The 14,747-nt window shown below is 41.6% G+C and overlaps 1 protein-coding gene across 2 annotated transcripts in view; it reads right to left on the bottom strand.

The window, feature by feature from the left end:
- LOC146578130 (protein NLRC3-like) overlaps nucleotides 1-10,317 on the bottom strand; it is a 30,542-nt gene extending 20,225 nt beyond the window's left edge. The window contains exons 1-7 of one of the 2 annotated variants that reach the window (XM_085257420.1): nucleotides 10,124-10,317; nucleotides 8,227-8,331; nucleotides 8,053-8,142; nucleotides 7,871-7,984; nucleotides 5,547-5,657; nucleotides 4,075-4,209; nucleotides 3,243-3,321 (exon numbers count right to left, since the gene is read on the bottom strand). In XM_085257420.1, coding sequence (XP_085113546.1) covers nucleotides 3,243-3,321; nucleotides 4,075-4,209; nucleotides 5,547-5,657; nucleotides 7,871-7,984; nucleotides 8,053-8,142; nucleotides 8,227-8,282 — 585 coding nt within the window. In that variant the 5' untranslated portion in view covers nucleotides 8,283-8,331; nucleotides 10,124-10,317. Of the gene's footprint in view, nucleotides 1-3,242; nucleotides 3,322-4,074; nucleotides 4,210-5,286; nucleotides 5,344-5,546; nucleotides 5,658-7,870; nucleotides 7,985-8,052; nucleotides 8,143-8,226; nucleotides 8,332-10,123 lie in introns of those variants that run through there. The other variant, XM_085257426.1, reaches the window with a different exon arrangement.
- Between the last annotated feature and the right edge of the window lie 4,430 nt (nucleotides 10,318-14,747).

Below are 14,747 nucleotides of genomic sequence, written 5' to 3'. Positions count from 1 at the left end.
GCTGATGGGAAAGGTGCTTGCATTGGCTGAGGCATATTTTACCTCTGCCGCTATTGTTCTTCACCAAACTGTTGTTTGGTGAAGAACAATGCATTTTCCAGCACGATGGAGCACCGTGCCATAAGGCAAAAGCGATAAATAAGTGGCTCGAGGAAAAAAAACGCTGAAATTTTGGGTACATGGCCTGGAAACTCCCCAGATCTTAATCCCATTGAGAACTGTGGTCAATTCTCAAGAGGTGGGTGAACAAACAAAAACCCACTAATTCTGACAAACTCCAAGAAGGCATTATGACAGAATGGGTTGCTATCAGTCAGGATTTGGCCCAGAAGTTGATTGAGAGCATGCCCAGTCAAATTGCAGAGGTCCTGAAAAAGAAGGGCCAATGGCTCTTTGCATAAATGTCATGTAATTGTCAATAAAAGCCTTTGAAACGTATGAAGTGTTTGTAATTATATTTCAGTACATCACAGAAACAAATGCAACAAAGATCTAAAAGCAGTTTAGCAGCAAACTTTGTGAAAACTAATATTTGTGTCATTCTCAAAACCTTTGGCCACGACTGTAGAATGTGGGAGAAACATGCTTGCACATGGTTGGGTGCACTGAGATGGACCTCATATTTTTACCTCCCTAACTCAAAGTAACATTATGTGTTGTTTGAACACTGCTTGCTTCATGTATGACAAGACAGCAGCCGTTCAACTGAGCCTTGTAAGGTTGGTGAAAAGTGTAATTATTAAAGGACAAGCATTGTAGAATTCCCAGTGCCAATGTGATCATGAGTTTTTAACTGCGCTATATAAATAAAATTGAATTGAATTTGAAATGAATTGAACTGAGAGTTTCTGCCGCCTCTTCTCAACCTCTGAATATAACCCATGTTACACCAGCCAGAGAGGGACACCATGGAGAAGTACATCCAGGAGTCCCTGGCAGCTGGTAACATCTGTCAGTTTTCATCCCCGTTACGTGCTGTTTGTTTTTTATTTGTGGCTATAAAAGCCAGATACCTCTGTCCATGCATTTATTACAGGGGATTGAATGAGATTCCCCGTGAGGAATAAATGCCCTCTCTTTCTCATTGGGCCTGAATTTGACACCATCATTAATCACTCAGCAGTCAAGCTAAAGTTTTCATCCTCTCTTTTTATTTATCCTACTTTCCATCCATCCATCCATCTTCATCCGCTTTATCCGAGGCCGGGTCACGGTGGCAGCAGCCTAAGCAGAGAATACCAGGCCTCCCTCTCCCCAGCCACCTCCTCCAGCTTATCCGGGGGAACACCAAGGCGTTCGCAGGCTAGCCGAGAGATGTAATCTCTCCAGCGTGTCCTGGGTCTGCCCCGGGGCCTCGCCCAGTGGGACATGCCTGGAACACCAACCCCAGGAGGTGCCTAGGAGGCATCCTTGTCAGATGCCCGAACCACCTCAGCTGGCTCCTTTCGATGTGGAGGAGCAGCGGCTCTACTCTGAGCCCCTCCCGGATGGCCGAACTTCTCACCCTATCTGTAAGGGAGAGGCCAGCCACCCTTCGGGGGAAGCTCATTTCTGCCGCTTGTATCCGCGATCTCGTTTTTTCGGTCACTACCCACAGCTCGTGACCATAGGTGAGGGTAGGGACGTAGATCGACCGGTAAATTGAGAGCTTCGCTTTTACACTCAGCTCCCTCTTCACCACGACGGACCGGTGCAGCGTCTGCATTACTGCAGCTGCAGCCCCAATCCGTCTGTCGATCTCCGGCTCCCTTCTCCCATCACTCGCAAACAAGACTCCGAGATACTTGAACTCCTCCACTTGGGGCAGGAACTCATCCCCGACGTGGAGTGGGCACTCCACCCTTTTCCGGCTGAGAACCATGGCCTCAGATTTGCAGGTGCTGATCCTCATTCCCGCTGCTTCACACTCGGCAGCGAACCATTCCAGTGAGAGCTGGAGGCCTCCACCAGATGAAGCCAACAGAACCACATCATCTGCAAAAAGCAGAGATGAGATTCTGAGGCCACGCCTAGAAATCCTGTCCATAAAAATGATGAACAGAATGTTCATCAGGCCATTTACCATTAAAGATGATTTTCCCGAGAATAGGACATATAATGAACGGGTAGGGGACCTTTTTGACTTTTTATGGAGCTGACCCCACACTGAAAAAGTAATTAAAAGAGGTAAGCATCTCTCAGTTCTGTGATGAGCAAGTTTTCTTCCCTTGCCACTCGAGCAGGAAAAGCCCTCCTACCATTCAGCACTGCCTACCTCTGTGAGTGTGACTTCTCAGCTCTGGTTTAACTGAAGACAAAACAAAGTTGCTTGTGATTATAGAAAAGGCATTCGTAGTTCTCCCATAAAGCCAGACTAAATGTGGCGGGAGTAGCTGTGTTCATCAGGGTTTCTCCAACGCATCTGTACTCCAACCTCATCAGTTGGAGTACTTAAGGAGCAGCGTGGCAGCTCTTGGGTGTTGGATTGTTGTCTCAGCCTCAAGTTGGAATTAATCAACCATCTTTTATTTACCAATTTGATAATCAAGGACTTCCTCCTCCTCTGCTTCCTGCAAGTTCATGACGCTCTCTGACCAGCCGCCCTCAGTCTGGAGTTATCAAAGCAAGCAAACTCTCTAACGAATTCCTTGTGAACATTTTTGTATCTCCTGAACTATGCTTCTATCAGTCGTTAACTTCATTCTCTCCTCTTCTCCCTCTATATATTTCAAGTTTCCTATTCATTGTGCTTTCTCATCTCAGTGTTATGCTGGATATTTGTCCTCACTGTAAATAAACCCCTTTCACTGCAACAGTGTCTGTCTGAGTGATCTGCCATCACTTATGTAAAACCAACACCTGTTGATTATACAGCACACGAACTGCATACAACTGGTCACTTTCTTTTTCTTAAATGTTAAACTCATTCTTTATTACCAAACTCCATCATCTTTCATTCTGCAAAAGTAAGGACATCGATCTTAATGATCTGTCCTCTAGCATCGACTACCTCATGGACATTCACGAGTTCTCCACCATTGAAGAGCTGGTTTCCACATGGTATTTTAACTCCCTTTAAAAACAGATGTTTCCTTTTCTGGACACTAGTTTACACTTAAATTACCTCAAACCAAATTTTAACCTTTTTTATATTTCTATCTTCACTTTTTTTTGTTCATCTAGTGTACAGTATTCTTCGGTATTTTGAAAGGTTACTATGAATAAAATGTATTATAAAAAGCAGTTGTTGTTTATGTACAAACCATAAATATGGAGTCCAGGTGTGTTTCTGTCTGCCCAGCAGCATCACTACTGGGAACCTCTGAGCTCTCCTGGTCAACACTGTAGAGGAATTATGAAGAATTGGTTGTCACTGTACCAGACTTACAATCTGCTCAAAAATGGAAAAAACACATTTGCAATAAATGTGGCCAGTTTGGTTGTTTAAATTTACTAAAAGGTTTTTTATGCTTATCTTATTGTATTGTATTTTTAGAGGTTTTCCCAAGAGAGCAAAAATTATCATTCAAATTATACTCAGGTATCCTGCCACTGTTAATTGATAATTACCACCATTGTATTTTTATATTTAGATTTTTTTTTCAGTTTATTCTGGAAAAACACCTGAGTGGAAGTTCCTCCCTACACTGTGTTTGAAGCAAAGTACAAAGAAGACACCTGCTGGAGCAGCTGGAGTCCTAGAGACACTCAGCCTAACACCTAAAACATCCATTCTTTACACTCTGACTGCTGTGTTTGTGGAAACACTCCAACACACACCGCTTCACATATGAAAATAGATATTTGTGTGAAAAAGAGCTGAGCTGTCGTTAAACATGATGGAGGATTTATTTACAAACACTGAGTCACAACAATGTTTAAACACACATCAGGAGAACAGAGGACTGATTTAAAGTCATTAATGACTTTATTTGGTGTTTACAAAGCAGAGATTTGTTTCTATTCTAACATGATCTATTCCAGGACAGTAAGAGACAGTTTAATTGGGAATGACGTGTTTGCACTGCAGTTTTTATCCAATAACATCAAGCAATTAAATAAGCTCTCAAAGAATTCATGTTATTAACAGCTCACCTCTCTACAGCAGACACCGGCTGCACTTTAAAACCTGTGACTGCATCTTTCGACCGGTCACTCTTTAATGACACACAGCTGGTTCCAGGTTCTGGTCTACTTTCAGGTTCAGGTCCAGCAGCTCTCCCATAGATCCTGTTAGAGAAGAAAATGTGCTTTCCATTTGCTGCCACAGAAGCTGAGGAAGACTTAGAATACCTTCATCATCCCAAAGAGAACCTGGATTGCAGGCTGAGCATAAGCAGAAGGAAACTTCAAAAACTAAACCTAGACAGGCATTTTCTAACTGGATGCCCTAAAAAACAGACAGTTTGAACTACAAACACCCGCCAAAAAAAAATAAAAAATAAAAAATAAGGTTTAGGTTTAATCCAGAGCTGTGTCAACTGCAAGTTAGTCTGCATTGGTACCTTTAGGGTTCACCTAGATATCTTCAGCTGCATTTCAAACTCTGATTACAACGAGTCCACTAAGCTATAATATCTTAATGTAATTTGAATGGATACAAATTCATCCAGTTAATTACTGAATATTATTATTAATATTATTGATTGATTTTCTAACTAACCAAGGGCATAACCAATCAGAAGTGGAGAATTAATGACAGACAAAATGTAGGGATTCATAAACTTCCTGTAGGAATCTCTAGGGATCAGGAAGAGAACTTCATTGAATAGATCACCTCTGTGAGAGTCTCCACAGTTACTTTGTTCTGTGTTGAAGTGCCAGCAGTTCTGGAAACTTGCTGTTAGTTTGATTGCAATGGAGGTGTACAGTGTCAGTCAGTGTGCATGTGTACATGTGTATTTAATGGTTTGCCTTTATTTTACTACTTTCTACATCAGTGTTTCCCAACATTTTTAAGGTACGGCACATACTATAAGTTAGAAAAATAACAGCACACCACCAATCAAAAATGTCACAAAAAGCACATTGATAACTTTTCCCCATGCACCAGGGATAGAGGAATTGGCTCGTTTTGTCCCCATTATACATTTTTTGCTTTTATTGGACAACTGCCCATGACTTGATCTCAGTCAGAATTTTCTCCATCTCACCTGCTGCTTTGTCTCACTTCCAGAATGACTATTATGTAATTTCTTCCCTGTCTTCTTCTGTTTTATTGGCAGTTGGCAACTCATTTAATTAGAGCGGGTAATTGTACTGCCCTCTAATGGAAGAGAATGTAATTGTTCTGCTTGTTACTCGCACCTGTCGTGTAGAGTGCTAATCAGTTGGAACCAGATAATTTTCCATGACACCTGATCATTTTCTCACGACACACCTATGAGCTCCGGCACAGTGGTCTCAAACCTGCAGGACATCAGCCCTCAAGGCCTGCAGTTGCCTACACCTGTCCTACAGAGTTGTATTTTAGAATCCATGAAACAAAAACAAAACAAAAAAAATCAACATTCAAGTCAGACACCGAAGCGATTGCTAATAAAGAGTTCATGCTATTCACAGCTCACCTCTTTGCGGCAGATGTCTGCTGGCCTTTAAAACCAGTGACTGCATCTTTAGACCGGTCACTCTTTAAAGAAATGCAGCTGGGTCCAGGTTCAGCAGGTCTCCCATAGATCCTGTTAGAGAAGAAAACTGTGTTTTTCATTTGCAGCCACAGAAGCTGATGAAGACAGAATACCTTCCTGATCTCAAAGAGAAACAGATTTGCACGCTGAGCATGAGCAGAAGGAAACTTCGAGGCCCAAACGTAGACGTACAAACCTAGGATCCAGAACTGAATTCAAAATAATAATCAGGCCCCATTTTATCTTAATGACCTTGTAGTACCATACCACCCCATTAGAGCACTTCGCTCTCACACTGCAGGGTTACTTGTTGTTCGTAGAGTATTTAAAAGTAGTATGTGTGTGTGCGTGTGTGTGTGTGTGTGTGTGTGTGTGTGTGTGTGTGTGTGTGTGTGTGTGTGTGTGTATTCAGGAGAGAGACACTTCTTGCACACTATCTTCACTTTTAAGGTTAGGGCTGGATCAGGTGACCCTGAATCCTCTCTCAGTTATGCTGCAACAGCTGTAGGCTGCTGGGAGATTCCCATGATGCATTGAGGGTTTTTTTTTCTTCAGTCACCTTTCTCACTCACTATGTGTTAATAGACCTCTGCATTCAGTCATACTGGATATCAATCTCTGGCTCTCTTCGACAGCATGTCTTTTATCCTGTTTTCCTTCTCTCACCCCAACCGGTCACTGCAGGTGGCCCCTATGTAATTCTAATCTTAACTATTATAAAGAACATCTTCTTAAACTGCTTCATGAGCCACCATTATTCTTTATTGCTGCTCATTCTGTATATCTATGACACACCTCCACTTCCGTAATCATACTCACCCCATTGCCACTACGGCAAACCCCTAGGGACAATAAGCACGGAGTGTACAAATTGTACAAAGTGTACAAATTGTAAACAATGCAAAACGCCCCAGTTTGAGCACTCAGGTAGCATCAAAGCATTGGGCCGTATAGTGTGAGACCCTGCATCGTGACCTACGAACTTCTAACCCCTGCAAGTCAATCGTACAGTTTGAGCAGAAGCTGGATAACGTGACTGAAACAATCGCACTGTGTGTGCCCAGCTTAACCGGTCGCAGCAGATGGCCCCGCCCCTCCCTGAGCCTGGTTCTGCTGGAGGTTTCTTCCTGTTTAAAGGGAGTTTTTCATTCCATTGTCACCAAAGTGCATGTTCATAGGGGGTCATAGGGGTTGGGTTTTTCTCTGGATGTATTATTGTAGGGTCTGCTGTGTAATATAAAGCACCTTGAGGCGACAGTTGTTGTGATTTGTATAAATTAAATTAAATTCCAGTGGTGAAAAAGACTCTAAATATATATATTGATGGTTCTGATCGTAGCTGTATCATATTATTAAATATGTGAGATGATCACAAGATATTTATTTTTTCTCTCACTGTTAAAATTTTATTTGTGAAGAAGTTCATGAAGTCATTACTAGTTAACGTTAAAGGCATTGTTGGCTCGATAGAGCTCTGAATTTTTGTCAGCCTGGCTACAGTGCTGAAGAGAAACCTGGGGTTGTTCTTATTTAGTAAGATCTTCTAACTTTGCAGAGGGCTTTCTTATAAAGCAAGAAACTATTTCTCCAGGTTAAATAATCATCTTCTAAATTTGTGACATGCCATTTCCTCTCCATCTTATGAGTTTTTTGCTTTAGGCAGCGTGTTTGAGAATTATACCACGGAGTCAGGTACTTCTGATTTGAGGCCTTAGTTTTCACAGGAGCTACAGTATCCAGAGTCGTACGTAGTGAGGAGGTAAAGTTATTAACAAGATAATCGACCTCTGTTGGGGTAGCATTCAGGTAGCTGCTCTGCTCTGTGTTGGTACAGGGCATTGAAGATGATAACAGTGGGTGGATTATACTCATAAACTTAGTTACAGTGCTTTCAGAAAGACATCTACTGTGATAAAGTCTACTCTCCACCACTGTGTAATCAATTATTGTAAACGTAAATGTTATCAGGAAATGATCAGACAGCAGAGGGTTTTCAGGAAACACTGTTAAATGTTCAGTTTCTATGCCATATGTTAAAACAAGATCTAAAATGTGATTAAAGTGGTGGGTGGGTTCTTTTAAAGTTTGAGAGAAGCCAATAGAGTTTAATAAATGCCATGTTGAGGCTGTCATTTTTAGCATCTACATGGATGTTAAAATCACCCACAATAATTATTTTATCTGAGCTGAGCACTAAATCAGATAAAAAGTCTGAGAAATCAGACACAAACCTAAGCCCCAGGTTGATGTTACTAACTGCTCACCTCTCTGTAGCAGATGCCTGCTGGCTTTTAAAACCCGTGACTGCATCTTTAGACCGGTCACTCATTAATGACACGCAGCTGGGCTCAGTTCCAGGTTTGAGTCTCTGGTGTTTCCTGAAAAAGTTCAAATCATCAATGATAGCCTCATCACATATAAACTGATATTACTGACATGAACTCACTCTTTCGCAGATGACTGTTTTTGTTCAAATGTGTTAATGAAATCTTTCACTCGGTTCCTCTCATAGCTGAATTCCGGTCTACGTCGGTCCCTGTGAATAATGATGGAGCAGTGATGTGAGTGCTGAGCTGTGACATGGAGAAGAGTCATGGACAGCTAGAGATGGTCATCTCACCTCTGAGTGGTTTTAGAGGGAGGGACTCCCTCCTCTCTGTCCTCACACTGATCCATGCTGCTGAATTCACATACACATCAGCTCACACACACTTTCTACCTTCACCTAAAGGGGAAACACAAATCATTCATGTGCACATCAAATAGGTGCTGCAGAGGTCATGTCTGATGTTATTGTACTAACATCAACTCCGTCTGAGACACAGCTTACATCAGTTCACTACAAGAAGTGTCTCAAAGACCCGATTTCAGCCACTGAATCCCTCCATTACTGTAGTCCTACAAAGCAGCAGGTCAGACATGACTGTTGAAATGGCAGAGAGCAGCTTTATTGTTGTTACAATGTCCATGACCAAGCTGACTGCTTACACAATGTTCATACTCTAACTGCTAACTGCTTCTATCAGCTTTTTTTTTAGTTATCTCCCTTGGCAGACACTTTGTTTCTAAAGCTGTGATTGGCTGATTAAACACCATGCTTCCATCTTCTGAGCATCTCCGCCTTTCATTTCTTTTTCATAGGTTGGTTTCTGGCTGACTACAACATCCACCATAAACAGAGGGAACCACTGTGTTCCTGTCATCTGTCCATCTCCATCCACTCTTTGACAGTGGGTGGATTTTTTTCAGCACAGTTACATCACTATCTTGCTCAGTCTGATCTTGTATAACGTTGTGGATCTTATCACACCTTCTGGTTCCTGCCATGTGCTGCTACACGTCCAAGTGTAGGACATGTAGCAGCACTTTACAGCACTTTGCAGAGGAAAACTCATATATGAGAAATGTTGCTGCACAGATGACACTGAGCTTGACGCAAAACATATAAGTGTAGCTGTGAGGGACTAACTACAGTGGGACTGCAGGTAATCCCTTAAAGCCTCCATAAATCCATCCAACAGGATCACTGGAGTCTGAGAGCAGCACTAATAAGGAACCAGCAGGGGGCGCTCACCAGGTCCTGTTAAATATTTTCCATGATTTCAGGAGAACATTGAAGTACGGAGGGAGATTTGAGAAAAAAAAAATTAAGCTGAAGTTTTGCGAGATCTCGCAAATCTAATTCGGTATCTCGCAAAAGTTTTGGCCGCATTCTTCGGAGGCCGCCAGCTCGAAGCCGACCAGAAGATCGAGGTACAATGTTCCTACCGACTGTAGTAGGTCTCGACCTCCCTTTAGCTTCGAGATGGTGTGTGTCATGCATCTCCGAAAACATCGGAGCACTTTTGCAAATATGTGATGTCTTGTAAGCCAAGCATTTACACAGCTACATTCACGTCTCAACATATCGCAAAAGTTTATTTTGTGACCCAGAAAGAGTAATATTACAACTAAGTAGCTGCTGCCATTGTTGGAATTCCTATTTTGCGAGACCTCGCAAAAGTTCATCTTAAGTTATTTTTTTTCCCGTGTCCCTTGCGGGGCTCCACATTAAACAGACATGACTGTCATTATCATTCATTAAACAAGTGGAGTCCAGCATTTTACAGTTTGACTGTGAGCCTGTTCAGAGTCCACATGAAGACTGAGTGTGACTGAACATCGCAGCACAATCACACTTCCTCTGTTAAAGAGGATCAAGCAGTGGAAGATGTGTGAGGAACGTTTCATGATGTTGGTACCGACCTGCAGCACAGTCTGATGAAGACCCACACAGACTGTTAGTCTGACGTGATGATGTGAGGAGAACAAATCTGTAACTGCACACTCTGTTTGAAAGGCTCTGATCTGGATGTTGGAGACTTTGTTGTTGCTTTGGAGTCTTTATCCAACACCAGACGCCAGAGATGAAACAAGTCTCCATGTGTTCTCTGCAGAAATATGCTAACGCTAACAAACAGAGCAGCTAACAAACAGCTGCTCTGTGATGAAGAGGAATGAATCAAAGTTGCACTTACTCAGCTTCTTCCCATCAACTTCTTCACTCTGCAGCGCTCTGCTGTCTGCACAAGGTCTGTGTTGAAAGAGAGAAAATCTGCTTCTACTCCGTCAGTCCTCTGTGTTTGCAGGCTGCCGACACATTAAAAAACACCATAGAACAGTCTTATGACGCAGCTCACAGGTCAAAGCTCAACTGCCACACTCTAATATAACATCCTCACTCTTTATAGCAATTTGCAAATAATTTTCAAAAACATAACCTGAGTATGGGTGTTACTTCAAGCTTGAACCCTTTACACATTAAACACTTCACACTATAAAAGAATCTGAAGTTGTAGCTCACAGGTCAAAGCTCAGCTGCTGCTCTCTTATGGGACTTTAGATTAATAGTTAACCTTCAACAAATGGTCATCATCTTTTCTCTCTATGCACATTTCACCTGGTTTTGTGGTGCTCCTGATTTAATATGTTATCCAGCAGTTGCATAAAGTTGATTCTGTATTCTGATCTGCTGTACATCAGTGTTTAACAACTTTTCCACTCTGTTCCATATCTTAATTTTCAGTCAGCATATATGATCTATGTATTTCAGTTGTTTTAAACAACAAAAGTCATAAATTGGGACTGTTTTGGTTATATTTTGTAGTTGTGTATTAGCTATCTTAAAGTTCCAGCTAAGATTTTGTTAGTTGAAATGGAATGTTCTATAACGTGCTTCAGTTTGTCCATAGATAGAGGATGAGGTAGGTTCAGATTTTGAAATAGTGTATCCAAGATCCTTGAAGCTTCTGACATTCTTTGACTTGATTTCTCTAAAAGTTAGATTCTCCTGTTGCATCACTTCTATCCTCATTTAATCATCTAATATGTAGGCCAGACTTCTCTTTCACCCTTTTCTCAGACTTCCTGCATACATATAATATCGTGTTCCAGTCTCTTCCATTGTGTAACACAATTGACTACTTTGCTTTAGCATTTACAGGTTCTAACATCGATGGTCCCTTAGTCAGAAGTACAGACATTTTGTCTCCATTAGTATGTATCTCAGTAATAAACTGTAGATCACTAATCAGCATTAATATATTGTATCAAATATATCATTTGCCTTTTGTGAAATCCGTGTATTCCAGAAAGACAAAGACAACTCCACTTTTCTGGCATAAGAGCTCTGTTGACGTGCCACACATGAGATGGAGGTGGAGCTTATTTGGGTGTGAGAAGTGATTAAGTTTATAACAGCTAACAGGGAAAAAAACTGATCTTTATACAACCTTTGCAAGAGGTTGTTCTGCATAACCAGCAATAAGTCATACTCATTCAAGGTTGGCTGCTCTTAGTCACTGATTCTGTTCATAATTTTCAGTGAGAGAATTTCTTAGTGATGGCCCGCTTGAAGCTGACGCTCCGGAGCGTGTGTCGAAAAAAACAACACACTGGTTCAGAAGCACTGTGTCGAGGCTTGCTTCGTTTGGCAAAAGTCACGTGACCAGTGACGTCCGAAGCTTCATTACGCACGTAACTGCTTCGGTACCTGATTCAAACAGATATAAGGAAGTGAATCATCCACGGGATTCGTGGAGTGTGTTGATGGTGACAGATAGCGACGAGGTGATCATTCCACTGACAGATATGGAGCCAGCGAGGAAGAGAGGACGTTCTGGCGTGTGGGAATATTTTGAGTTGATTTTGCTCAATTCATTTTATCTGCCGAAGTGAAAAACTTGAAATGTCCAAAATCATGTTTTCATAATGTAAATATCATTACAGCATATGACTTTAGGAACACTTCCATGTGAATTAAAGCTGATGAAGACTACAAAAATGTATTTGACACTATACGTACATGACATTGCTACAGTTTAGAAAATCATTTTGTTTATTGTTTTTAGGTGATAGTCTGCAGGACCCAGGAATACCTGCATATCTACCAGCTTGCAGTGTAGTTCCTGCACTCCACAGCCTCTTCTGTTCCATGCAAGTGGATTTTCTCCAGGGCAGGAGAAACTATTTCTAAGAAAAGAAACAGACTCAGCCAGCGCACAGTAACACTAATCCTCTTTTTAAATGTAAATAACAAAAGGGCTACCTTACATTGATCATGTTTTTACTTTGCAAGTTCTTGATTAGGGATGGGTTTTGATTATCGCTTTTCTGATTACAATCCATGCTAAATTGAATAAAGTGATATTGATTCATTAAAATCCCGTGTCGATTTGTAAATTAACGTTATTATGCCTGAAACGCCAGCATCTCAGGTTAAACCTCACAACATGTCGTCAAACACCATGCAGCTAAAACAGTAACTGGGAGCAGGTTTACGGATTCTGCATACAAACGTGAACACAGAGCGCGGACCCGACGCGTCAGAGTCAGATTTTGATGTGTCGTCAGGTCCGCGCTGTGTTTGCCTCTTTTTTTTTCGCTGGCTTCTGCAGCTGCAGGTTTCATAACTCTCTGTTTACATCTCTAATTAAGTCTCACATGTGTCAGCTTTCTTTTAATAGATACGAAATTATGGATATATACTGTTAAATGATCAGACTTGTAATATTTCTGACTGAGGCAAAACTTTCCAGATTCCAATTAAATTGAATCGGATCCTGTATCGAATCAAAATGATTCTACAAATCAGTGACGATGCAGCCGTACTCAGCTTCCTAAGCATTTTCCCTTTCCAGTTCACAATCAATCCCACCCCTAGGTCAAAAATATGTATAGGACAATTGGCCTAATCTAATATTTTGTATGAACCTGTCCAGCTGTCCAGTGATTAAACGACAAGTAGATGGAGGCAGGACTTCACAGCAGGGGCATACTCCATAATGTGCTGTGCATTATCATATGTATATTATATATATTGCTCACTTATTGTATTTACCAACATCAAGGAGTTATGAGCAAAGAAAGGCCACCATAGTGCATGTTTAAATAGGGAAAGTTTATTGATCAAAATGTATTACGCAAATACGCATTACATTTTTTTCAGCCCCCCAATCGAGAAAACAAAACCAATTACATGTTCAAAGCAACGGAACGGTGGCCCAATATCAGAGAGAACTCCACTCTTGAGTGAGCAGCGATGATTGAGCAGTCCGTTTTATTTTGCAGATTCAAGCTGCTCTTCAAAATTTTCACCACCAGATGTCACCGGAGAGGACTGTGTTGAAAAGCTTCGAGTAATGAACCGTTTTTCAATACAAGCTTCAGTGCTTCGGAAAGCTTCATTTGGCCATCACTAGAATTTCTGGGCATAGTTAAATGGTGGCTTGTTACACCCCGGCCTAGGCAACCGGCGTGCAATGCAGGAAAATATAAATAAGGAAAAAACACACGAAAAAAAACCCCCACTAAGGCTCTCCACCAAAATCCCCAAAACAGAAGTGTCTCAAAACGAAAGTATTGACAAAACCCATTTACAGCTATTTACAACAAACTTTTTATTTACAACACGGGGGGAGATCGCAACCATGACATACGGAAACACAGGGCTTAAATAGATAGAAGGAGCAATTAGGGAATGGACCACAGGAGGGAAACACAGCTGGGGCAAATTAGACCTGACGAGACAAGGAAACGTAACCTGAACACACTAAGATAACACAGACTTTCAAAGTAAAGCAGGAAATACATGACAGTCACGCAAAAAACAAAACACTGACAACACCGAAACGTAACATGGCTGCAGCCATGACTGATGGCCTCTAGTTCGCACTGGAGCTGGTGAAGTGGCAGGGGTGAGAATCCGCTCTTCATTCTTTTTTTTTGCCTGTCCCGTTTGGCTCTTTTGCCATCAGAATTATTGTCTAAAGGTGAAGAAAGATGCCCAACGGTTTTACTTTACCAAATAGACCAGCCCAGCCTTGCCGTAATGGTCCATTTGATTCACCTTTTATTGTTTATTTTATTTTATTTTCACTTGCTAAATACGGGACAGACTTGGCTGGGGAGAAGAAAGCGGAGAAAGAAAGAGGGAAAGAAAAACAGAAGGGAAGAGGGATGGGGATAAAGGGTAAAAAACAAAAACCAACAAAATAAGCCGACAAAAAATACATATATCAATCACCTGGATCACCTGTTGAGAAAGAAAAAAGAGAAAACAAGCAGAAGAAGAAAAAAGAGCAACATAATAAACAACATCACGATGATCTATGGGGATATAACAGTAAATACTAAACATTGAACATTATTGTGCAGCAAGTAAGATCGACAGCGCACAGTGTGCTTTGAGGTAGGAGCCAAAAAGGGTGGTTTGTGTTTGTGAGCACCCGTGTGTACACCTGTGAGCATGAACACGCTTGTTTTTAAAAGGTTCCTTCATGTAATGATCTGCTAGAGGGTGTGGGGGGGCCACAGCCCCGTCCTCCAGAGCATGAAGCAGGTATGGAGGAGATCAAAACTCCAGACATATCCAGATATCATAATGCATGTGAGTCAAAGGAGCTTGCAAAGAAAAGCGTCTGGACTTCTTTAAGTTACTTGAAGACGTTTCACCTCTCATCCGAGAAGCTTCTTCAGTTCTAAGGTCAAATGGTAGAGAGTCCCAGATATAAACCTAGTGGGAGTATCCCCCCACAGAGAGACAAAAGGACCCCCTGATGATCCTCTAATCGCCTGAGCCAAGGTGTGAAACTGGGTGTGGGT

This window comes from Mchenga conophoros, linkage group LG3, assembly GCF_057382185.1.
Source record: "Mchenga conophoros isolate Kocher_MC1m ecotype Shallow Benthic linkage group LG3, M_conophoros_male_GT1.1, whole genome shotgun sequence".
Classification (NCBI taxonomy): Eukaryota; Metazoa; Chordata; class Actinopteri; order Cichliformes; family Cichlidae; genus Mchenga; species Mchenga conophoros.
The sequence above is the reverse complement of the archived record's forward strand: the minus strand, read 5'-3'. Positions and strand labels throughout refer to the sequence as shown.